Source organism: Lycorma delicatula, chromosome 6 (genome assembly GCF_047948215.1).
Source record: "Lycorma delicatula isolate Av1 chromosome 6, ASM4794821v1, whole genome shotgun sequence".
Classification (NCBI taxonomy): domain Eukaryota; kingdom Metazoa; phylum Arthropoda; class Insecta; order Hemiptera; family Fulgoridae; genus Lycorma; species Lycorma delicatula.
In genome coordinates this window covers 133,860,172-133,887,519 of record NC_134460.1, presented here as the reverse complement: position 1 = coordinate 133,887,519, position 27,348 = coordinate 133,860,172, and the positions used below count along the sequence as shown (strand labels likewise).

The window sequence follows — 27,348 nt, the reverse complement described above, 5'->3', positions numbered from 1 at the left end:
TATATCCATTATATTAACAAGAAACAAATAACAGAAACAAACAAGGTTACCAAAAACTAATTGAAATGAATTATAAAAGCACAAAAACCACGAATTCTGTTTGTATATGAACTAACAGCATAATCTGCAACGCCAAAAAGCAGTAAGCTGGCTGTTGCAGAATGAAAATTCCCTGCAACAGAACAAAAATTCCCTTTGTTCAGATTAATTTGTTCACTACTGTAATACTATTATTACTTGCTAACACAATTGTGCTATAGTTGTCTTCATAGGAAGAAACAATTCCCTTTAATACAAAAAAAAATTCAAAAAAATGGAATGGGGTGTAAAAGGTAAATCTCCTTAACAAGTATTTGTATTTAACACAATTCATTACTGTAACATAATTTAACTTGAAACTAAGTACATAAAAAAATTAAGAAATTACATTTTCTTTTACTTTTCATTTATAAGTTATCAATTATTTCATGAAGAAAAATAATTATGATCATACAACTCTATACTCATAAGCCTGGCAAATCTGAGGAATTCCATCTTGATCCATCTTAAATAGATGTGGTAAATGGGTAGGTGCATTATTTTGATGTATCTGCTGCTTGTGTGATTCCCATAGGTCTGGTCTCTTGAGTTAAAATGCAACGTGAACGTAATGCAAAATCTTCAGATAGTACTGTTTGTTGACAGTGTAGCCTTCTGTTGTGTATTTGTAGATATACTCTCAAGATTCATTACCAGTTATAGTCTTAAGGAAGTTAGGATCACTGTTGGCACACACCAATAAGTCCTTTGCAAGGTCAAAATAGTTTTTTTTAAAATTTAAATGAAAGCTGCATTGGCAGATATTTCATTGCCACTTTTAACATGGTCACATTATTCATTAAAATAATTTTCTTGGACATGATTTTACACTTTCCCAGTCCTGAAGAAAACAAAAATACATCCCCACAAATCCAAATGACTTTTTACTAAAAAGGGATTTTATATAGTGACAGAATGATATACCACCCAATAAAAAAATTAGACATTGAGAAGTAGGTATTATTTTTGTAAAACACGTGGTACATTTGCATCCTGAGACTTTTTTATTTCTGCACGCCCATGAACTTCACAGTGTTTTTCATAGTTTTTTCTATTTTTTATATTTATGTATGTAGGTTTATTTTATTATATATTTTTTGATTTGTAATTAAAGAATATTGGCATAAATGTTTTTCAGCAATACCTACTATTTTTGTTGGTAACACTGCGTCAGGTTATATCATATAATCTCTAAACTGTTAGAGGTTAATTAGGAGGTTAGTTTTAGTTATGTATGCAGTGGTATCGTTTCTGAATATGCCTCACATGTTCATGTTTTTCAGTTGCCAATGTTATTGTGTTTTTGAAGATGCCTCGTGAAGTATAATAACATCCTTTATCAGATGAAGATTTATGGCAAATATTGAAGGATGATGATTTTGAGTATAGTGACAATGAATCGGTTTCAAGTGAAAATGATCACAGTGTTCAAGAACCAGGTGCTTTTCGTGTGATGATAATGATATCACTGATCCAGATTTCAGTCCAGATGAGATTTCAACTTCTGGTAGTGACAGAGGACCCTCTACAGCAGCTACTATATAGCAAGCTGCCTCCAAAGAGTGTTTAGCTAAGCAAGTCATGAAGCTAACCCCACAAAAAATAAACTGTACAAAGAAAATGAATGGAGTTTTGTAATACTATCATTGGTGCGTTAGCAATGTGACAAAATGCCAACCCTTCACATCCAAGGTGAACAATCTATTTATCATCAAATTTTGATTGATGAAAGAGTTGATCTTAGAGTCACTCAGACAATTTGTATGCAGCCCAACTAAAGCAAAATGCTAACAACATAAGGTTAAGCTACATGAATAGATAGATAGATGTCACATGACAAGAAATGCTAAAATTTATAGGCTTATACATGTTGATGGGCATTGTGAAATTCCCCACTTTAGAATCACATTGGAAGGCAGATCCCATGTACTATCATCCAGTATTTCATAATATAAACATGTCGTATAGTCATGTCTCATCAATACTCTGTTGTTTGTACTTGGTCAACAGTACAGCTACTCAAGATTCGACAGAACAGCTGTACAAAATAAAGCCATGTGTTTTTCAACAACTGAAAGAATCTACTGACTCCTGGAGAATGACAAATCAAAGATGCCTTTTAGGGATAGAATGTCTTTTCGCCAATATAATCCATATAAAGCCCACAATATGGTCTCAAGATTTATAAACTGCACAAAAGGTGGGTTTGTATGGAACTATGTTATTTATGTATAATGTGATCCTGATATGGACAATTTGGATAATTCAGGAAGTGTAGTAGTTCTTTTCTGCAATGATTTGCTGCAAGAAGGACGGATTATTGTTTGTGATAACTTGTACAATTGTTCTGGATTAGCTAAATATCCATTAGAGAAAAATACAGATTATAAAAGGTGGGTTTGTATGGAACTATGTTATTTATGTATAATGTGATCCTGATATGGACAATTTGGATAATTCAGGAAGTGTAGTAGTTCTTTTCTGCAATGATTTGCTGCAAGAAGGACGGATTATTGTTTGTGATAACTTGTACAATTGTTCTGGATTAGCTAAATATCCATTAGAGAAAAATACAGATTATGTGGCACTCTGCGCATGAATAGAGCAAAACCTTCCATTGGCAATAAAATTGAACAAGATTCCCCCTCCCCCAAAAAAAAAAAAAGGTTAAGTTGTTGCACAAAGAAAATATAACTGTCTTGAAGTTGAAAGACAACGAGATGTTATCATAATCTCAACTTGCTATGACACAGAGATGCAAATGTCAGTAGGATACCAGCCAAAACCTAAACCAATGGTTGTGCTTGACTCCAACAAAAGACAGAAAGGAATAGATGTATCTGATCAGCTTTCAAACCTAAGAGAAAGTCGCTTGTTTGGTACAAAATAAATCGCACTTGATAAGTTGATATGTGCATCGGTAACAAATGCCACTTTGTTATTAAAACTTGTACCCAGCCGAATACATAAAATCAAGAATTATGGTGCTGCAAGAACAAAAAAATAATACGAAAATTCCTGGAACTAGAAAATCTACCTGGTGCGAGTATATTGAATTTTGTCAAAGAACATCTAAGTTGGTTACAATTTGGCATTTTTTGACCAAAATTGAGTGGAAATGACCATTATTACCTTGTAATTTAATTTACCCATTAAAAAATTGATAATTGTTTATTTGATATTTATAGATTTATAAAATATGATAATATTAATTTTATTTATGTATTATTTTGTTTAATTCTTATTTTATGAGTTTCTTTTTTCCCCAACTTATACAGACTTGGAATTTTCTAGAAATTGGTGAGTCTTGCAAAAGTGTTTTATTTATTTACCAGGTATTGCATGCCTAGCCCACAGGGCTGGTCTAGTGGTGGACTCATCACAAATTAGCTGATTTCAAAGTTGAGAGTTCTAAGGTTCAAATCCTAGTAAAGGTAGTTAGTTACTTTTACATAGATTTGAATAGTAGATTGTGAATACCGGTGTTCTTCAGTGGTTGGGTTTGAATTAACCACACATCTCAGGAACAGTCAACCTGAGATATACAAGAATACACTTCATTTACATTCATACATATCACCTTAAGGCAGTTCTAGAGACTAAGCAGAAGAAGAAAGAGAAGGTACTGCATACTGCATGCCTATTAAACAGATAGTATTACATTGTTTAAAATATTGCCATCCATTAAACTTACTAGTGAAGATAATTTTCTTAATTTAAAATGTTTTATGAATAGATATAGATGATTGTTAGAGTAATTTATTTATAAGTAATATTTAAAATCCTTTCAGTAGACAAATTACTTGGAAGTTCTCCCTAAAAAAACAAGTTTTCAATCCATTTGCAATAAAAACATGAAATGATTAAAAGTAACTTGGAATTGGTTTATAAAACTGCTTAAATTGGGATCACTTAGAACATCATATGTTACTACTAAAGCAGACAGAAGGGAATTATTATTGATAGACACCTGTCCCGCCTGCCAGTTTTATTTTGTTAGTTCAAGTGAAATAAAACTGACAAATGTATCATCCATTAATAGATTGATATAGTCTGTTTTACTACAGAGAATAATTTAAGGCTAGGTGCATCTTCTTTTCTTTAAATAGATCTTAATTTTACTGAATTCTCTTTTATTAGAGTTTCTGTGTTAAACATTTAGGCACTTTATTATTACTATTTTACTACTGTAATTTTCCATTATTATACATTCTGTACATAAATAATGGTAGGGTTTCAAACAGTCATACTTTTCATTGACAGAGGTATACATGAAAATGAAGAGAAAATGTCAATATGTAAACAATTTCTAATCCCATTGCACGCGTGTCGTGTTACAAGGAAGGTTCAATGTGTTTTGTGGCTTGGCTTGTGAAGTTTGAGTCAGTTACGCTTGTTAAATTTTGACTTATTATGCATGAATTCTCTCATGTGATCATTGAAGAATCTCCACGTGAAACTAATATCTGCTGGAAGGTCAAGCTTCTGCTATCAAGAAATTGGCAGCTTACTGAAGCAGTCATGTCCAGGACAATCATCAGCCATCAGTGCCTGGTGAGACTATTGAAGCTGTTCAAACAAGTTATTTGCGTAGCCAGAGGTACCTGTGAAGAAGTGTTCTGTAGAGTTAAGTGTTTCAAAAACAGCTGTTCAAAATATTTAAAAAAAACAATTATGCTTTACTGGTTATAAAATCCATTGGACAAAATTAAATGATTTGAATTAGCTACAGATTTTGATAGGTTAGAACATGATGCAAAGTTTTTAAACAAATTAGTTTTAGTGATGTAGCTATGTTTTGTTTTTGGGGAAGTTCATTAATTTAATTTTCAAATATGAGCACTGAACCTCCACTTGTTACTACCTAACATTAACGTGACAGCCTAAAAGTTAATCTGTAGTATGCAGTTGGACAAGAAAGAGTTGTGGTTCCTTTATTTTTGCTGAAAACGTATGCTAATAACTTTCTGTAAGTTAGAAGGGTAAGCAGTGTTTCAAATACCGTAAAATTTAATTCTCCACTTTGACAGAGTTCATTCTCATTTTACCATTGTCATGTAAGATTACATTTCCTCGTCATTGAGAAAGGTGGGTAATGTGATTTTATCCCTGTAGATTTTTTTTTGTGGGGTTTATGTAGACACCAGTGTTTTCTGTTCAAATAAAAAATTTGGACTATTTAAAAGGATAGGTCAATGAAGCTGATTCATGTGTTACATCAACATGATGCTCTCTGTGGTTATGTCAAGTGGTTGAATATCATCTTGATGTCAGCTGGAAAATTAAAGGAGTGCACATAAAAATATATTGAATTTATAAGATTCTTAAAGAGTTTTTATTCATTTTGATGTACACTTCATTTATCTGTTGTAATTTGTTCGAAAACTATGACTGTTTGAAACCCCCCCACCATTATTTTACAGACACTGTATTATAATTAGTGTGCAGTAAGTTTGTACTGTATTTAAATATTTCATGTGTTTATTCTTAACACAAGAGGTTAGGGCAAAAAGGAGTAATTTCTAAACATTTTTATTTACAAGTTCAGTCATTCTATCTTTTCTTTTTCCTGTTCTACGTTCCGGTAGCTACCGTTTAGATAATACTTCAGAGAATGAATGAGGATGATATTGTATGAGTGTGAATGAAGTGTAGTCTTGTACATTGTCAGTTCGACCATACCTGAGATGTGTAGTTAATTGAAACCCAACCACCAAAGAACACCGGTATCCACGATTTAGTATTCAAGTCCGTGTAAAAATAGCTGGCTTTACTAGGACTTGAACGCTGGAACTCTCGACTTCCAAATCAGCTGATTTGGGAAGATGCGTTCACCACTAGACCAACCCAGTGGGTCAGTCATTCTACCTGTATTCTCTTTATATACCAATATTTTATTATTTTTTTTTTTTTACTTTTGTGTATGTTTATTCTTGTAGTGTATATTTTAATTTGGCAACTACTTTTTCATACAATCTTTTGTATAAAGTAATATCTGATAATGGGACTGTGGTAGTATGAGTGGTGTCAAATTGTGATATAGTTAGATCTGGTCTCATCTCAATAAAATAGTAATTTAGTTAAAGAAGTATGCTATTATTTTGGCATTGTTATATCAACACATAAATTAAATTCTTTTATAGTTCTTATTAAAATAATATGTCTGTATATTTCCAAATCTTATCGTTTAACTAAATAGCTGAATTTATCTACAGTAATTTTGTAAACATTTAAAGAATTCTGTTACTATCTAGGTAACTTGATTAAATCTAAAAAAATGTATTTGATGTAAACAGTTAAGTGGATGTTGAAAATTTTATTTATTTATTTTTAGATGAAGTAGTGAAAAAGAAACCTAGATCTGTTGAAGATCAAGTTGCAAAAGACAAATATGGTAGAAGGCGTTTCCACGGTGCGTTTACTGGAGGCTTTACTGCTGGATATTTTAATTCAGTTGGATCAGCTGCAGGATGGACGCCTTCATCGTATAAATCTTCTCGTAGTGACAAGGCCAAGAGTCAGATTCAAAAGCCTGAGGATTATATGGATGATGAGGTAGTTATCTACATGTCACTTCATTACTATTAACAGAACAGAAGTATGAAAGGGTATTTGATAACTCCATGCAAAAATAGAGAAGTTACAACATATTTTTATAGTCACTTTTAACCCTTAGAAAGTTCTTACTTTACCTATGTTATATTGCCTTTTTAATGTAGAGGGTTATGAGTCACATTCTATGCTCCTTGTATCTTTCATATTTTTTGATGAATGTTAAGAAAGAAGAAATCTGAAGGCTTTTGTATTGTAGTAATGTGTTATATATTTCCATTTTGAAGATCAGTCAAATATTATTTAAACTTTTGTGTTTACTTCTGAACTAACAAATGTACAAATTTCATAAGGCTGATTTGGGAATTAGTGGAGGATGTGTATATATACCATTTTCATTTTGCATTTGTTCCTCTAAAAATAAGTACATTGAAAGATTAAGCAATAACTAGTGCCATTGCACAAAAGAAACATATTTAACAGAATGGTGAGTGAGCAAACATACATTGATAGAATATTAAGAAGAAAAGAACTCAGTTTTGAATCTCATAGATACATGTGATAAAACGTTGGTACGTTATTATATACTAAACACAAAACAACCCAATAATAAAATAGCAAATAAAAAGAGAAGCAGTGAAGGTGAAAACATGGTTAATTGTAGGTAAGGTTCTTAGCACAGATTTTGATATTATAAAGAGATTATGCACATTGATCGCCTTCATGAAGAGAGGATAATGAATGCTACAAATTATAAGCGACTGTTAGCTAAGGTCAAGGCAGCCTATCATTAAAAAAATTCCAATCCACAATGTGTTGCCCTATGCAATTGATTAAAATACATTTGGACAACACTTGAATTTCCACTAACAGTCCAGACTTAACACATGGCATTGTGTAAGAGACGTTTTGGATGAAATTAGTTTTGAACATACTTCATTGCTTTCTACAGTACAAGAATCAAAAAACTATTGTTCAGAAAAATATTTGAAAATTACTTGAGATTATATAGAAAAATATGTTTTTTTTACATTTAAAGAGATAATCATTGAATAAAAAGTTTCAACAAAAGTTCAATTTATATTTGTTTGGTCTTCATAGTATATGTATCATCGATATCATACTCTTGTATTAAAGCTAAACTACATTTGAAATTTGAATAATCTGATTAAAGAATATTTAAAAAGTCTTGGATTAGTTCCAAGACTTTGGAAGTTAAAGTCCCTTCCTTGGGAGTTAAAAAGTTTGGAGAAGTCATTGTATCATTAATTTACATGACTCAGTATTAGATTCATTTTGTTTGCATCATTTTCCAGCGTCTGGGAATCTTTTCTTAGTTGCAAAATTGAGATAAGTTTTCATTGAAATTTCGCAGAGCTGCTTAATAGTATGATTTGATATAAGATTTGGTAATCTTATATCAACTTTTATTGCTTTTGCAACCAGATAAAATAAAATTCATCTATCCATGGTTTTACTGATTATTAAAAATAGTTCTGTTTTACAGTTAATAATTCTTAACCATTGTGAACTGAATGATCATCAGATGTGTTCTATAATAAGATGTTATGGAAGGGGAGTATAGAATATAAAAAAGTTTACAATTTTTATCCCAAAATGATCTTGATTTGAAATAAATTTGAAACTTGTGAAACAAAATGTTAATATATTAAAAATACATCTATTCAGTTAATTAAGTACTGTCTAATTTTTACTTATTTTATTTTTGAATACAATGTCTATATAATGAAATTGTATAATTTCTTATGAATACAAATTTGGACATGGAAAATAGAATGAGAATAATTATGAAAATCTTTTTGAGTGGAAGAAAATAAAATGTTGAATTCAGAAACTAAATAAAAAAAACAGATTCATCCCTATTTATCAAAGCCAAAATAATATTTGGGTCATTCCATGTCAAGTGGTCCAGTTTTGAAAATCGACTCCAGTTGACCATCTCCAGATATCATCAAATTTTTGGGGGAGGTTCCCCGTGGTCTGAAATGCCATTTTACCAAATCAAAGCTCTTTATCTGCTATGAAAGATTTTTTTCTGGCCTCTTGAAAAAGGGTTACTTACTTATAGTTTGTGGACACATGTAGATCACCATTGGTGCACTCCAGCATGTCCTTTGAAACATCAAAATGGATCTCTTTCTGTTCAAATGAAAGCACCTTTGGCACAGATTTTGTGGCCACTCATGAGTATGTCCAAATTGCTCATTGAAATTTTGTATACAGTACCAACATTACTCCAAAAATTATTTGCAATTTCATTAGTAATTGTTATTGTTAATCTGTGGACATTGCTCATAACATTAAACTTTTGATTTAGTGGCCTGTTGGTAAATTGATCACTTTCAACTGAAGTTTGGTCATTTTTAAATGATTATACCATTATACTGCCCTTTCTTTTGTGTAAATCCTAAGTTTCATTCTTAAAAGCCTGCTTAATATTACAAATTGTTTCAGTTTAATATTACCAACCCTTTGGTCAAACTTAATAACATTGTTCAGTGTGTTCTGTCATGCACTAAACAAAAATTCAACAATCACCTGTTATGCTAACACGTGGATACACACACACATACCCACATGCATATTGAGTGCTGGACTGTGACTGATGTTCAGTAGAGATTACAAAAAAATATAGTATAGATTACAAAAATATTAAACACACTAGGTACTAATGCTATGCTCTATCAAGTTTTAAACACTTGATATTCAAATACTTTTCAAAACAAAAAAATGGTCAGATACATTTCGAACAGACTTCATATGTTCTATAATTTAAAAAATATTGATTGATCAGCATGATAAAATGTGGTAAACTTTTTAAATATATATGTCTACTTAAAAAATTATTTTTTTAACGTTAAATTCAATTTGGATAAAACAGTAAACTGAATCCTATACTAGTAAATGGTTTTGTAACACATGGCATATCTTGTGGAGTAGCATCCTGGAAATTGATGAAGATGAAGTAAGAATCAATTCCAACAATGTATTAGTCCCAGATCATCAAAGTTAAGAATACTGAAGTATTTTTAGTGGCTAATGACTATGACGGACAATGATATTTAAAATGCAGAATTAAATAAATAAATTTGTTTAAATGTAATTTATTTTGATTATAGTTTTAGTTCAACTTGTGTAAATATATATAATTTCATTGCAGGATGTGGATGAATTTGGCATTGCACCTAAGTTATTGAGGTTAAAAGGTGATTATGATGGAGGTGATAGTAAAAAAGATAAAAAAAGGAAACATACTTTTCAAACTGATGGCCCTATACCTGGCCAACCTGTATTACAATCACTTCTTGAACCAGTGAGGTAATCTAGTTTACATTACTATTGACTAAATGTATAATTCTTACATCGACCATGTTCTTGGAATTTTTATAAAGTTAAAACTGGCATTATATATAAAAATAAATGATTACGGGGTGATTCTCCAAAACCATTGTTGCTTTGGTAAATGTTCTTAATTTTATCTGATTTTATTGACTGTTATGTATGTTTTACTTTAAAAAATAACAATAATAGATATTTTATTATTTTTTTATTAATAGGTAAAATTAATGTGTGTAAAATCAGTGGTTACGGAGTCTTAAGATTTTTTACAAATTTAAAAAAAAGAATTTTTTTGTAATATAATTGTTTTTAACTGAATTTGAAAAAAGGATAATATTTAAATTTAGCTCTTTATATGTTATTTATTTTTTCAACTATAAAGCCTTATTCTTCTGTGAATGGGTGGATTTTGATGATTCTTTTTTTATTACTATAAGATGTTCCTCTGTTATCACACAGTAAGGTTTTCCATATAAGTGGAAGCTTTTCTTGTCAATATTTATTTATTATTGGTTTGTTACAGTATAATAACATATATCCTGATGTAATTCAAATATATAGGATTTTCATATGAAAATTCTAGTAAATTGAAAACTCAAAGATTAAAAAACATCTGCTGTGGACTTTCTTGTATGCGTATTAAATTACATATACACATTTTTTGCTGCACTTAATTTAAACTTATTTCATTTAAAAGTGAGGTATGATCCTCCATTTCTTTATTAAAGTGGACAGTTACACAAAAAAATGGCCCTAAAAATTTATGTTGCATTCTATATTAGTTTATATATTAATTTTGTTTCATGTCGCTCAATTAGATATGTGGTGTAAGTGAGAACATGTTGGATCTGTAAGCATGTACACTTTGGTTCAAATCCAACTTCATATACACATATATTTTTTTTGAACTTTTTTTTTAATTTAAATGTAGTGATTTATTAATAATTATTAACCTCTGATTGTAAAAAAAATGTAATTAAAATGAAAAGTACATAAAATTTTATTTCACTAATAATTTCTGATTTTTTTTTCTTATTTTTTATATTGTTATTATTAAATTATTATTTATTAAAAATATTTTTACAATCAGAGGTTAATAATTATTAATAAATCAATTTATTCAAATTAAAAAAAGTATATGTATATGACGTCAGATTCGAATCGATGTGCCTTTCCCCTTCAAAGATCCAAATATTTCATTAATTAAAATTTTATTTGGCTATAACTCTGTAACCTATGAAAATAATTACCACTTATGATATATTGTTGAAAAGCTGTCAACGAGGGCTTATTACTGCAGTTAAGAAAAAGTACAAAATCCAAATCTTTCAAAAGTGAAACCTGCTTTATTTAGAGGTCCAACTGTATACACATTTTTGGCCCAGTCAATTGGAGTCTAAAGGGGAGGTGCACAACTAGATGTTACAACTGTCCAAAATTTCAGGATTTTACAGCTAATTTTTGAGTTATGTGAGATACATATATACATGTACATACAGATGTCATGGCGAAACTAGTTAAAATGGATTCAGGAATGGTAAAAATGTATATTTCTGTTGAAATCTGAAAACAGAAATTTTTTACGTTTACAATACTTCCTTTACTTCGAACAAGAAAGAAAAAATAGAATACATACCTGCATTCCAATTTGGCATTTTTCTAAATTCCCTTTTTATTTTATTAAAATACAAACAAAATGGTTGTTCTTACAGGCAAACGTTTTTCTTGACCTGCCAAAACAAAGCTGATTTACTAAATTTGCAAAAATAACATCTCAATTCTTCTGTAATCTGCTTTTATTTTTTGAAACTGGCTAGAAATAATTTAATAACTGAGATAAAATTAGAATTTTTGTTTATTTTGGCCACTGGTTTCTATGCAATCCTTTGTTGGTATGTTTCTATTTCAGAGGCTTTCTATGCTACCCCTTGATAGGAAACAAGAGCTGCTGTTAATCAGTTCCATGAACACAGTAGTTTGCAAACTCATTGAGCCCCAATAACGGAAAAGTTGCCCTTCAGCTACTAGAAGATAACCAACTTAATGCCATTGGTGGAACCAAGGCAGTTTTCTAGTTTCCATGGCATCCATCAAAAAAGAATAATACAAGAAAAGTAAGAGGGAGAGAAGATAAAAGAGAGTATTATTCATGGTGATTCTGCATCTATTCAGGATAGATTAGGATATTTTCATTTATTCGGTATCTACTTACAATACAGGTTTCTTGTAAAACGTCATTCTATTTTAGCTTTATTTCCAGTTGAACTTGGAGCTCCAGATAGCTTTTATATCAAGAATTTAAAGTTTGTAATGTTATGAAGTTTACATACCTTTAATTAACTTAGTTTGTTAATGTTAATTTAAAAATCAAATAAGACCATCATCAATTGAAAAAGAAAACATATAGTATAAATAGAATAATTTTCAAACTGCAGGACTGCACTGAACATGATGATTAACCGAATAATGAACACATTTGTTGGCTTTTTGAAACAAAGTGACAAATTTTATCAATAACATTTAGTTGGTATTGATGAAGATTCATTTTTTCTATTTTACTTCATCATTAAAACAATACTTCTATTGAATGTAAAATAAAGATGCTATGTGATTGAGATTAAGAAAGAAACTGAGTCTTTGATAAATACTACTTTATTGATTGAAGTATCTGAATTCAATACCAAGAATGAAAAAAGAGTAGTAGTTAAGGGGGCTTGGTGACTTAATCCCTTTTTGATGGTTTAGTTAAAATGATTAACTTTTTAAATTTTTGTCCTTGATTTTATCTACTTATACTATACAAAGTGTGATTATTAAATAATGAGATTAATGCTGTAAAATATTTTATATTAAATTTATACATATTTTGTTATTATTTCCTTCAATATACACTCCTCCTCTATCCCTACAACACTCCATGCGAATTTTGCATCGTTCAAAACAGTGCGGGAAGTCTTCTTCTGTGAGCTCTTTCATGACGCGTGCCACTTTTCTTTCACAGCTTCAGTGGTCTGAAATCTTGTTCTTTTTAATACAGATTTGACCTTGGGGAAAATGAAAGTCACATGATGCCAGGTCGGCCAAATAAGGTGGATGATCTAACACTGGAATGTTATACTTGGCTAGAAACATCTTGACAGACAATGCAGTGTGAGCTTGTCCTGATGAAAATGTTGTCCTGATGAAGAACCCATGATTTGTTCTTCCACAATTTGGGTTGTTCTTTTCTTATTTTTTCATGGAGTTGAGCAAGTACCTTGATTAAAAACAAGAATAGTTAACCAACTGTCATGCCGGATCAGATTACCAATTTTTTCAATATTTTTGATATGGAAGGGCGATCTGGGTGAACATCTTCTTGGCCATCTTGGAAACGCTTAAACCACTCAAAAACCTGCGCACATGATAAACATTCATTGCCATATACTTTTTTTAATAAAAGATAAGTTTCAGTTATGGTTTTCCAAGTTTCACATGAAATTTCACGACAATTCTTTGCTCTGATAAAACGCTTATCATTTTTTCGGCAAAACAAAAAAGCAGATGTTATCCAAACGAAGGCCATGGCCTTCAGAAACTTTAGTCTACAGAAACTGGAGTGGCCACAACTGAAAGAGAAGACTTCATGCTACACAGCTATTGGCGTACGAATTTGGCACATGCGCAGTTCTTCTGTAGCAGCATTAGTCTTATTATTTAATAGCCACACCTTGTACGTTTTCTTTTTCAACTCCTTTACATAGACAAAGAATTTGTACATGACTGATGTACAAACAGTTTCATTCACTGTTTCATAAATATTCTCATACATAAAAGTGTATGAATGGGATTTATCTTATTTGGTGATAAAATAATGATTTCAGAATTATATAAAATATTTTCTTTCCACAAAATGATATCAAAGTCAAAGGGTAGTCCTTAACTACCAACAATATGTATTTAATTAATCATTACAGATAAAAACAGATGTTACTGGTGAAGTAATACCTAGACCTGTGATGAATAATATCAAGACCTATATTTTATAAATTTTATAACTGGTTTCTTTTTTACCTGGTTTTCAATTTATGTATCCAATTACCAAACCTTGTTTGCCATTGTGTTTTTAATTTTAAATTGTTCATATACTTATTTAAAGAAATATTATTTTATTCAATGTAATCTGAGTTCAAGGGATTTTATTTTTAGCTTAGGCTTATTTTTTATACTAGACAAATATTTTTTTAAATGTTTCTTATATAATCTTTTTCTTGAAAAGATCGTTTTCAATGGTCTAACTTTATTACCATTCAGATTTCTATTGTAGATTCTAACAATATAAGAGTCTGTGACTCCCATGAGGCTTTATATTTCTCTAACCTTTCTTACAACATGGTTCATTCTTTCATTGTTGTGTGTGCATTCTATTCTTCAACATTAAAAATTTTAATATTCTTTGACCTCTTTTCTAATTCTTGGTATTAAATTCGGATACTTCAGTCATTAGAGTAGTATTTTATAGAATTTTTTAAAGACTCAGTTTCTTTATTTATCTCATTACATAGCGTCCTTAATTTACATTCAATAGAAGTATTGGTTTAGTAATGAAATAAAATAGAAAAAATTAAGAAACTAGTAGTTTCTTAGTGTTAATGACAAAATCTTCATCCATAACTGCTAAATGTTATTGGTAAAATTTGTCACTATATTCCAAAGAGCCAATAAATGTGTTCATTGTTTGATTAAGTTCTGCAGTTTGAAAATAATTCTACTTAAATACTATTATATATTATAATTCTTATGATACTACTAAGTATAATATACTTATAGTACTTTTGATACTATATATTTTATTTTTCTACTAGTTTACATAAATAAAGAATTTGTACATGAACTAATGCTACAGTTTCACTCACTGCAATGTAATAAATATTCTAATAGATAAGTTTATGTATGTGTTTTTTCTTATTTGGTGATAAAATAATTATTGATGAATTATGTAAAATATTTTCTTTCAATAAGATTATATCAAAATAACATTAAAATTAATGTTTCCTGTAATGCGAGTGGTAGCGTCTCTGCCTTTCATCCAGAGGTTCCGGGTTCAAGTCCCAGTCAGGCATGACATTTTTCATATGCTACAAAATTTCATTTCCATATCCCACGCATAAGCTTCAAGCTTATGTGTCGATATCATCAAGCAAAAAAAAAAAATTAATGTTTTAATTTTTTGATTTGTACCCCCTGAATAAATTGAGGATTTTTTTACTTTTTATTTTAGTTTATGAAATGTGATGTTAGTAGAAATTGATATTTGTATCTGAATCATTTCTGTTTGAGTATATTTTGATACTATCTGGCTTATTTATTTAATCTGATTATTTATTTTGGTTTTATTTTAAACAGATCAACAGTTGGCGTTAAATTACTGAAAAATATGGGTTGGAAAGTAGGCCAAGGTGTTGGTCCAAGACTGAAAAAAGGTGAAAAGAAAAAACAACGTCAACAGTTAAAATCAACTGATGTTAAAACATATGGTTGTGCATTACCTGAATCTAATGAAAGTATATTGCCAAGTCATTACAACAGTACATCAGACGATAATGATGATGATGATGATGATGATGAAGATGATATTACTTTTGCACCAGATGATTATGATTCATACATAGTTAAGCCAAAAGATAATTTCTTTGGTATTGGTTATTCTGGTTTGGATAGAAGAACAATACTGTCAAATCATATTAATCTTTTTGAATCATCATTTACTGTGAAAGAAAAATCAAAAAAGTTTTCAATTAGAGGTCAGGTATGTGATGTCATTCTGCTGCTGAACTATTTGTGCTGTTTTAATTTTTATGTACTATTGTTTGGTCTGGGTAATGCTATAATGATGATACATTATTTTTTGTTCTTGATGTTTGAGAAATGTATTGTGTAATTCTATAAGAGGCATTAAAACCACTCTGTAAGATATAAAAGGTATGTATGTCATGCAGGTGAGGTGTGGATTTTGCCAAAACTCACTTTAACCCACAATGGGGCAGAGAATTTATTTGGATTCTTTTTTTAATTATATAGTATAACATTTTGTTTTGGTAATTTTTCTTAAGATTTAAATTGTGTTCAATTGTAATATATGGTTAATTTGTAATTATTTATTTTTAACTTGATAATAATTTGTACGATTTGGTTTTTATGTTACCTGACGAGTATATCTGTTTTTTAAACATTTCTTCTTCCTTACCAGCCATACTAGGAGGAATAAGTATCTGTTTCTGTAACTTTTACTGATAAATGAGTATGGTTCTGTAATAAAGACATAAGTCTATTAGAGGCTGTTAAGAAAATTGTTAATCACATGATTAAGGCAAATACATAACTTGTCATTGATTTGTTTTAATCTTAGTTCTGCTTTTCTGTTTAATACACACATATATAAATAAACACACACACACATATATATATATACTAGCTCTACCCGCCATGCTTCGCTGTGCCACATTGTGGTTGCATGGATGAGAAATGAGAAACAAAACAAAGCATATGTTTCATAGAAGTTTAATTTTGCAATACTTGTGGATATACAATATTTTTTGTTTTTCCACTGTCTGCGTAGATATAAAGGCTATCTGGTTTGCCGACTCGGGAACACGCAACATACAGTTGTCCATGTGAGAAGCAATCCGCATCTAAATCTAAACCACACAATTCTAAAGATTGACCTTGAGCTTTATTGATTGTGATTGCAAATGCCAATCGAATTGGGAATTGCAATCGTTTAAATTAAAATGGTGTATCGGTAGGGATTATGGGTATTCGAGGAATGAGGACATCTTCACCTTTGAAAGGCCCACTACGTTATTCATCAATTTCTTAACTGCAAGTCTCGTGTCGTTACAGAGTTTTAGCTGATCCGCAACAGGATAATTTTCATTTTTTGATCGAACCGTTGCTAGAATCAATCTAATGAGGAATGTTTTCCCAGTTCCTCCTGGCGCATCCAAGAAGAAGGTCCCCCCAACTCCGTCATTTATCATTTGCATTATGCGATCATAAATGCCTTTCTGTTCACGCGTTAATTTGGGAATGTTTGATTGGACATATGACTGAAGATCACCAATGTTGTAACTCTGTTCACGGCGTAAATCCACATCAAATGAAGCAATCGCAGCTCGGGTGGGTGCTGGCATTCCCAATTGACTAAGAACTTTATTTGCAATAGCTAAGCACTTGTCTTCAATATTTATCAATGCTTTGTTGTAAATGCCTTCTGTAAATTCCATGGTCATATTGGTATTTTCTAGGTGTACTCTATGCAAAATATCCTCAGCCATATGCGATCGATATCTTTCCCATAACTCTGTGGGAGATGTAGGGAAACAAGTGGTCAATATAATTGCGAATAATGCACGAATTTGGTTTGGATGTGCAGTGTTGTACGTGTCATTAATACATATATCCCACTGTTTGTCGTTTTCTAATAAATTCAGAGCTTGGTGAAAGGCGCAGCTCAATCACCACACGATCACACAAAAGTACCTCGATTAAAGTGAATATTTAATTCAGATTGTATAATAATCTGAATCAGATGCAAGTGGATACATTTTTTTTTTTTGTTCATAAACAATGTAATTGGGAACAGGTATTGTTTCACATGTGGCTGCGGTTGTCATTAGCTAGTATGGCGAGTGTTCCCCTCGCTTCCGGCAGATGGCGCGGTCACTGGTATACAGCTGACTGTTAAAAAAACTGTTTTCTCGCAGTCGTGGGTAATGTGACTGATGCGAAAAATAGATAAAAACAATCTTTGATGCGGGTTATATATCATGCTAAAATTTGAGCTCAATCGGTGCAGAACATTTTGAGTTTTTGAAGCGTACACAAATGAACTTAACATTTTTATATATAAAGATTTATGGGCTGCGAAAAAAAGCCCTTAAGTCGTGCGAAAAAAACACATCATTTTAAATGCTTACAAAAGCAGAGTAATGCTTACAAATTACAGAATAATCAAACGGCGTTGATTTCAGATGTTAATAAACTGCTAACGTAAGTAGAAGTTGTGCTGCGTCAGTGTTCAACGTGATTCTCGAGTATGAATCTACTAATGAATTATGGTCTCCAAAGAAAAAACCCTGCAAAAGGTGAGATTTTGATAAAAACGCTATTCGTAAAAAAATTATGTGAATTTGAATTATTTAGAAATAGTTTAGCGGTGTATTATGTCCTTTGGAAGAGAATTCAGTTATAGTCTTCGACAACGCTTCTTATCATTAAACGAAAAGAATTCCAGCCGTGTTATAGAAAAACAATGATATCAAAATGTGGCTTAGTTCAAAAGGAATCATTTTTGAAGAGGTTTAAGATAATGTTCAATCATTGCAAAGGGTTTCGCGTATTTAAAGTAATTATAGTCCATATAAAATTGGTTTGACATACAACGCCATATTGGTAAGTCGTGTTTTTATTCCGCTCCTAACGAATATATTTGCCGGCCTCCGTGGCGCGAGTGGTAACATCTCAGACTTTAATCCGGTGGTTCCGAGTTGGATCCTGGTCAGGCATGGCATTTTCATATGCTATAATTCATTCATATCATCGTCTGAAGCAATGCATAACGGTGGTTTCGGAGGTTAGAAAAACAAAAAAAAACGAATACTTAGTTGTGTGGTTTCAGTGTTACTATTTGTGAATTTTGTTCTTTGCTTTTACATAGCAAAGAACGCTAAATGACCAAAAAACGATTGTTTGGTCATATATATGTAAAAAATAACCTAACAAAGGATTTTTTGGTCATTATGTAGGGATATTATTTTCTGTGTATTTGGTTATTTCGACTTTTTTTGTTTGCATAGTCTTAAGTCTATCTGGGCTATAAGAAAGTTGGGTGTTTTAATTTATTTACTGTAAGTCATCCTTCTTGGTGGCTTTTCTTTTTGTTTTGGTGTTTTTTTTTTTAATAAAATACAGATGTTTTAGCTGTTAAATATAATTCAAAGAAATTTGTTACTTAATCAGTTGTGATTTTGTTTACATTGGCAACGGCCATACGAGCTCTTTGTGATTGGTGGTTGTGTTTGACAGCGGCCATCTTGCATTGATCTGATTGGTTTTCCTTTGTTTACATTTCCATCTAATTTATTAGCCTCTTATTTATTAAAAAACTGTACAATTTAAAAATAGATAGATAGATTTATTAAAAATAGATGAAAACAATCTTTGATGCGGGTTATATATTGTGCTAAAATTTGGAGCTCAATCGGTGCAGAACATTTTGAGTTTTTGAAGCCGTATACAAACAAACTTAACATTTTTATGTGTATAGATTTTAATATTATCTGCTAGTGACCCAATAGTGAGTATAGGTTAAGTTAAAAATTAAACTTAAATTAAATCCCTTAATCTCATAACCTTATTTTTATGCTTGGGAGACAAAGGAATTCTTTAATAGAGTAAAAATATTTTTCAGTTAAACTGCTTTAATCATTTTGTAAAAAAAAAATTATCACAGGAACCAATAACATTTTATTTAAAACTAGGGTTAAACCCTAGTATTGTAAATTTTACGAATTTATAATATTAGCAATTAACAAATATTAAATACTGTACTTAATTTTATTTATAAATGTATTAATGTAAACAGAAAATAATCTTTTATTTTTAATTTTTATGATTTGAAACTTACGATTTTCAATAGGAGAATAATTAAATTTGCATAGTCGACACCATAAATGTTTTTATATTATTAAAATAGTTTTTTTTTTTGTTTATTTGTGCTGGGTAATGCCTCTGTAATTGATTGTGATTTTTTTCATCTATATGATGGTTTGTATAAGAAGCATTAAATTATACGTATAAACTATAACAGAAAATAAAACCGTAAAATATATTTATAATTATTTAATTTACTTTTTGTTGTATTATTCATATATCAATTGAATAAAAACTTAATTTCTTTGTAGCAATTGTTCGTATAGTGTCTGCACTATGTGGGCAGGCAATGGATGAGTCTAGGCTCGCTGAATGTAGTCATGCACACCTCATGACATCAGTTTGTTAATTTGGTCAGTGAGTAACCAGTACTTGTACCATTGCACAGCACATTATTAAGTTTTTAAAAAAAAAGTTAACCAAGCAAAATTTTAGATTACATGCAAAGTTTGGTGATGGTAATTTATTAGCGTATGTGTTTTTATGTGGTATAAATTGTTCTCTGACATGCAAAACAATGTTCAGATTTTATTCATTTCTGTCACCCATAAACCAGCGTAATGCCCAAAAAATTCATAAAGATCTTATTGAAAGTGACAAATAATAGTGAAATTATACAAAAATTGGAATAAGTCATTTCAGAGTGCAATCCATTGTTCAGAATGAGGTACAGGTTCAAAAACCTTTTTCTTGTTGGGTTCCTGCATTTTGAGTTCTCATCAAAAGGCCAAATTAGCTGATAATTTGTCAGAGGCTTTTGGTTCAGTATAATGGAAAAGAGGGCATTTTTAATTTTTGAAGTGCATTCTTAACTGGGATGAGGTATGAGTGCTCTACTACATCCCTGAAATGAAGCATTGTATATGGCAGAGGTTGGCAATCTTTTTGTCAATAAGGGCGTAAAGTAAATTCAAAAGTTATTGGGGGTGCCACACTATTATTACACAATAAGCAGATACATTTACCTTTAAAGTCAATAAAACAAAATTGTTCATTCCAGTTAACATTAAAACAATAAATTCTTTTTCTTTTACAATTATTCATGATGGGTTATTTATAAAATCCGTTTAACCAGTACAGTATGTATTGGATAGTGAAAAGCACGACTATCTTGTGTGATACGGTTACTAATAATATGTAAATAATAAAATATCGTCAATAATATTAACACTCAAAATACATAGCAATCAGAATATGGTAACATACTACAAATTTGTCCGAAGCGAGAATATTCCTACATGCTAAGTAGTGCAAGTGTGTCAGTGTATGACCTTGATGCTGTTTGCTAACACTGAGCTTGCACAATAATATTGTCTTATATACATGCGACGCCGATATGGTTATTGGGTTCAGTAGTTGTGTAATATAGTGAGGACATATAAAAATCATCGAGGATGCCATACCATCCGCGGGTGACACGTTGCCAACCACTGGTGTACGAAATAGCATTTAAAAAAATAAAACCGCTCCTGTTAAGACTTTACTGTAAATTTGATTTTTTCAACTGGATTTTTTATTTTTATGTTTTTATTGCAGGGATTTGGTGTGGGGGCACTAGAAGATGAAGATGAAGATATATACAGTCATGAAGATTTGTCACAATATGATTTTTCACTTGAAAACAAAGCTAGTTCATCTAAAAAACAGGATAAACAATTATTTGCTATTACATCACTGAATGAACCTATAGAAGGTAACATTACTTTATGTTTTCTGGTGTAATTGATAGTTATATATAATTCAACAACATAGTTTTTATAATAACGTAAAAGGTAAGAACATTTGACCAGTCCTATTTTCTAAGTAACACTAAAATCTTAATTGTAAGTTTTGTATATATAGATTTAGTATTAAAATATGAGTTACAGGGATATTCGCACGTGTTCCCAGATTGATCAGGTTGAGAAATTGACAGCTTAAAATGTTTATATAATTACAATTTATTGGTTTAAAAACATAAGTACAACAAGTTAAATCAATAATAATAATGGCAGTAGTAATAATAATAGTAGACAACAATCATAAAATAAACAGTCGAAGAAAGTATAATAATCAAAACCACAATAATAATCAGAATAGTAATAATAATAATAAAAAACAATAAAAAAATCTCACAATAATAATTAGAATAATGACAGTAATGGCAACAGTAAACAATAATAATATTACATATCAAAAAATCATAAATGTCAATAATAAACTGAGATTACATATAGAATAGAATATAAAGTAATCGTTAGGATTTATCCACAGGTAGGTAAATAATGAAAACCAGAATTCAGTCTCATTGACAAAAGACATTACATGATCGCTAGTCTTAACACTTTTAACCACTTGTCTTGTATTAACAATAGTACAATAGATAAGACAAGTATAAAGTTCTTTTACTGCAAATACCTTTGCTATTCACAGTTATAAAATTGTAACATTACCCTAACAATTTATGAATGAAATTTAGTACATTATCTCTTTCATTTATAGTCTTACAATAACTCACTGAACCATCTCTTGCTTTCATGTACTTGGATTACTTGTAACGTCATCCTAATTGGGCCGAACTTAATTCACACTAGAAATTGCTTCTTCACTGACCTCCTTGCAGAAAAGCAAGACTGACATCTTGCATACTGATTCACAGACTCTTTTCATGAAACGTATATTATTTCTTAAGATATTGCATCATTGTGTAGAATAGAGTCCGCCATTTTACCCTGGACTTATGAAATTATATTTTCTTAAACAAAAATAAATAATTTAATAATGGCGTTATTAAAGTAGTAATCAAATATTAATTCATTGATTGTGTATAATTATAGTCTTTACTGTATGATATGAAGTTTGTATAAAAAATTTAGTTTTTTTTTTTTTATAGTGGGATGACTGACCATTGATAGTCATCTTCCTTATAAGTGTTTATGTTATGAAAGAGGAATATCATTTTCTCAGTGCTCCTGTTTAATGAAACCAAAAGTGACGGAATTTTTTATTTTTCAAATTAATACGTTTATTGTTTTGTATCTGTGTGTATGTAAAAAAATGGAACATGAATGGAATATCTCTAATAATTTAAAATTATTAACATTGTTGTAACCATAAAACTAGCAAATTCATTAGCATTCAAAATAAAATGTATTTAGTTTACTTGTTATATTATCTTTAGCTTGCTAAGGTTCTAAAAATGTAATTATTATTCAGTTTTTAGGAAAACTGTCTTGAAAATCTCAGTAGAAAATATTGCTATAATTAAAAAAGTAATATTTATAAATGATTTAGTATTAAAATTACAGCTACCATTTTATTATAATAATGAAAAAATTTACAATCCTTAATGTTCTAAACTTTATTTTTTACATATTTGATAATTAATTCAATGCTAAATGAACATTATATAATAATTATAATCTTTTATTATTATAGGTTTTGTTGCTGCTCGTGAACTTTCAAAAAAGAAATATTTTCCTTCACCAAAATTACCTCCTGGATATCAGCCTAAACATTCAGTAAAGAAATCAAGATTTGAACCTTCTCAGACATCACAGGATCGTTCAAATAAACAAGGATTACATAGACATGATTTAACTGCTGAAGAACGCGCTATTATTTTAGATGAACCATTACCTTCTGAAAATATCACTTCATGTAAACCACAACAGCCTTTGAGTGAACTTTCAAATCAACAACCAACTACTTCTTTAATTGATACTTGTTGTAATAAAATATTACAAGATGATATTAAAACTGCTGGATTTCTTACTAATAATCAGAGTAGTATTGGATTTAAACCATTTGTTACTAATCCTGAAAAACAAAGGCGATATGAGCAGTATGTAAAACTAGTCAGAGCTGGGCAAAAAGGTAACGTAAGAAAAAAATTATTTAAATGTAAATATGTTTGTAATTTATTTACATTTAAATATGTTTGTAATTTAAGATTTACTACAGATTCTAAGATTTAAAAAAAATGAGAAATTCTCAATTTTTCTGAAAAATTGGGTGCAATTACTGTAAAAAGCAATATAACTTTTGAAAAATAGCTTTTTTTTATAATTTTATATAAAAATATTTTTCATGTTCTGCATAGCACATGAAAAATACAATGTCTGACTAGGGCTTGATCGTGGGAACTTCCAGATTAAAGGCTGAGATGATACCATTCTGCTAAGGAGGTTGACTAGATGTTAAAAATAACAGTATTCTCTATTCTAATAGATGATGTTAACAGTTTTTCAGTGGTAATAATCTGATTGATTAAAAAAATGTATATGCAGTAAGTTAGAAAGACTAATGTATTAGTTAAATATATTTACAATAAAATTTTATTTGTCTGGAATAATTGGATTTTGCAATTGTCTATATAGTGACATTTTTCTTTGTGGATTAATAGAAGCCTGCATCTTTGCCTTGGTCTTCCTCTACATTTCCTTCCAGTTAATTATAGTAGCATGGTAGTAAAGGGAATGTGTTTTCTTTAATCCTGCTTAAATTATCATTTTACTGCATCACTGTTATGTGCCTCATTTCACTAAAGGATATCTATTTCTTTCTATATTATATAATTTATTTTTTATCTACTCTTCTACTTCTGAAATTTCATCCCCCTACCCTGTCACTATCTATATTTTTTTTAATAATGTTTGAGTGTATAATGTTTGTATATATTGTTTTTTTAACGTAATGTTTGAACTTTTCCACAACAATGATAAGACATCTTTGAAAGGGTTGTGAAATGTCTGGATTAAATAAAATTACTTATATTACGTTTTATAAGATACACATAAATAATATATATATATATGTATATATATAACAAAGAATATATTTATATATCAATTAATTGGGGAGGAAAGAAATATTTTCCACAATTTTCAGAAGTTTCATTTCTTATTCTGAATATAATGGTTGTAGCTGAATCTGGTGACTAATCCATGCAATGATTTAGTGCATTCGTTCTCAAAGTGGGCAGTAACAACCCCTTTGGGTGCTGGAGGCCTTCATGGGGGCTGGTGGAAGGCCCACAGAAAATTAGGGGCATTCAGGCGGTCTAGGAAGACGATGGCTGATTAAAAAAAAGGCAAAACTTATCTTTTCCTGATATTTCAAATTAAAATTAAATATCTATTACACTAGTAGTAATTAACTAACTATTAGTTCCAGAAATAATTGCAATTGCTGTTTTTAAGAGCGCATCTTAAAAAACAGCAATTGCAATTTTTATTTTTAACAGATGGTAAGTTTAAAAATTTTGGGGCGCTAGAAAATCTTTGATTCTCATAGTGGGCAGTGGGCGAAAAAGTTTGAAAATCAGTGTATGTTGAATAATGAATGAGTAGACCTTAACCATTTTGATTATCATTTGTACTTCTGCATTATTCTGAAATGGTTAAGGTTATAATATTATCCACAGATTTCAATAAATGAGAATTTACTTTGAAAGATTGAAATATTTACAATATCAAGCTGTTTTATATATATATATATATTTTTTTTGTAATTATGTGAAATGAAAAGTAATGAGTATGATAAAATATCTAGAGAAATATTTTTTTTTTTTTTTTATAAGAACAGAAATTTAAATTGATGAATTACCATATACAATTTAAAGAGGATGGGTTGTTTTGATTCCTCCACTTATTAGAATAGTTACAGATTAATTTCTGTAAAAATGAGATAGTGTGTTTTAAAAATTATATTAACTATTTATGAGATTGGTTTTTGTTGAAAGGTTTAGTGCTTTTAAATTCATACTTACTGTTTATTATAATTTATTTTCTCTTTGTAGATAAACTATCAAGTTTACAACCGTTATCAATGACAGAATGGGAAAAGGAACGGGAAAGAGTTGAATTTGAACAAGCTGAAAGGCTTTATCGTCCAATATCAGCTGTGTTTTCTGATCGATTTGTATCAGCTTCTCAGCCTGATGATTCAACAAATCCCCTTGCTGAGGTAAGAAAAGTTTGACAAATTGCATAATTATTGATAAATTAAAAATATTTTGAAATGTATATGTATAAGTTGTTTTATTACAGTCTTTTCTTGATTTACATTCTTTTTTAGTGCACAAATTTTCATACATACTTTATATGCTTCACTTTTAGATCTTCTTAAACTGAACTGAATTTTATTAAAATAAAAATTAACAGCTTTGTATATAATATGAATATCATTAAACTTCTACCATTTTTTTTCAAGAAGATAAAAACTGCATAATTACTTCACTTTGTTATAATAATATTGAAATATTTTGGGTTTGTTAGATTAATCATAATGTATCTAATTATATCTAAAAAGAGAAAACTTTAAAAATGAAGAGTTATGATGGTTATGATTTCTGCATTTCTACTTAAAAGAATTAATGTGCCTGCTGACAAAAATGGTACTAGAAAAAAAGTATATAAAAACTGGCTTACAAAACGCCAAACTCTCTAATAATGAAGGATTTCAAGACTAAAGAGACTTAATTATTGGAGAGTTTGCAGTTTTGTAAGCCAGTTTTTATATTCTTTTTTTTCTCTTTTTCAAGTCTCTTTAGTCTTGAAATCCTTCATATTACAGGAATAAATTCATGGTATTTATTTTGATACATTTACTGGTTACTGGTATAATCTGCACTTAGGGTCTGTAATAATGTTTGTAAGCCTTTGCCTATGCAGTCATAAGAAAGGATGTAGATTAATCTATTCTTTGGCTAAAATGGCTTGTTAAAGATTACATTCCCCATATTATTTTAATTACCCATAGATTCATTGTTAAATTGTAGCTTTAGCATATGTTATTCTAATTAATTTGCCATATTCAGGGTCAGTTACGGCTGCTTAGGCCAAAATAATTTTTGTCCAGAATATCAGCCGACTCACCAGATATACTAACATGTATCTTTGCTTACACTGTAGTTTCATACCACCAAGATTTACAACATCTAACTACTAAACACATAATAAAACACTTTCTTTATAAACAGTTATAATGTCAGTTTCTTTAAAAAATTTGATATTACATCATGATCATTTTTCTGAATTGTGTTATCTATTTTTTAATCATTGTTTTTGTTACCTTAAAAGTTTTTTTTAATTGGATCAGGTCAAAAATATATAAACGAAATTAAAATCTGTTAAAACTTATAGGTTATCCACTTAACATTATATTTTATATATCATTATTTTTAGGTTCAACGTACAATTGATGATCAAAATGACATGAAAGAGGCTGCTAGAAGAAAAGTGTTTGGAAAACTTACTAGAAAAACTTACTCATGGACACCTGCTAGTCTATTGTGCAAAAGATTCAACATTCGTGAACCAGATAGGTATTATTATGTTACTTATTGTCATTATTAGGTTTTTACATATGATTAAACATTCTATAGGTAATATCTCATTGATCATTATTAATATTATTGAAATTTTATAGTTCAATTTGTGTTGTGCTATAATTTTTAAATACCTGTTTTGGGCCAAAGGAGGATCTTGGAAATTACAATATCACCTTATAGGTTGGAAAAAAATTAGAAAATAAGCGTAATAGGAAATAAAACCTAAAATAAACTTAATTATAGCAAAAGGTAAATGAAATAGAAGAGACAATTTGGAAAGAAGAGTAGTACTGGAAATAATTGTAAGTTTTCAGTATTTAGGTTCTGAAGTATCTGTAGATGGAAGATCACTA

The 27,348-nt window shown here is 29.8% G+C and overlaps 1 protein-coding gene across 1 annotated transcript in view; it reads left to right on the top strand.

Annotated features, from left to right (window-relative positions):
* Window positions 1–27,348, top strand: part of LOC142326250 (G patch domain-containing protein 1 homolog) — a 41,732-nt gene that overhangs the window by 1,496 nt on the left and 12,888 nt on the right. Inside the window, exons 2-8 of the mRNA XM_075368562.1 lie at window positions 6,413–6,633; window positions 9,812–9,969; window positions 15,376–15,778; window positions 21,220–21,376; window positions 23,101–23,538; window positions 25,463–25,629; window positions 26,850–26,989. Of these exons, the coding sequence (XP_075224677.1) occupies window positions 6,413–6,633; window positions 9,812–9,969; window positions 15,376–15,778; window positions 21,220–21,376; window positions 23,101–23,538; window positions 25,463–25,629; window positions 26,850–26,989 (1,684 nt within the window). The remainder of the gene's footprint in view (window positions 1–6,412; window positions 6,634–9,811; window positions 9,970–15,375; window positions 15,779–21,219; window positions 21,377–23,100; window positions 23,539–25,462; window positions 25,630–26,849; window positions 26,990–27,348) is intronic.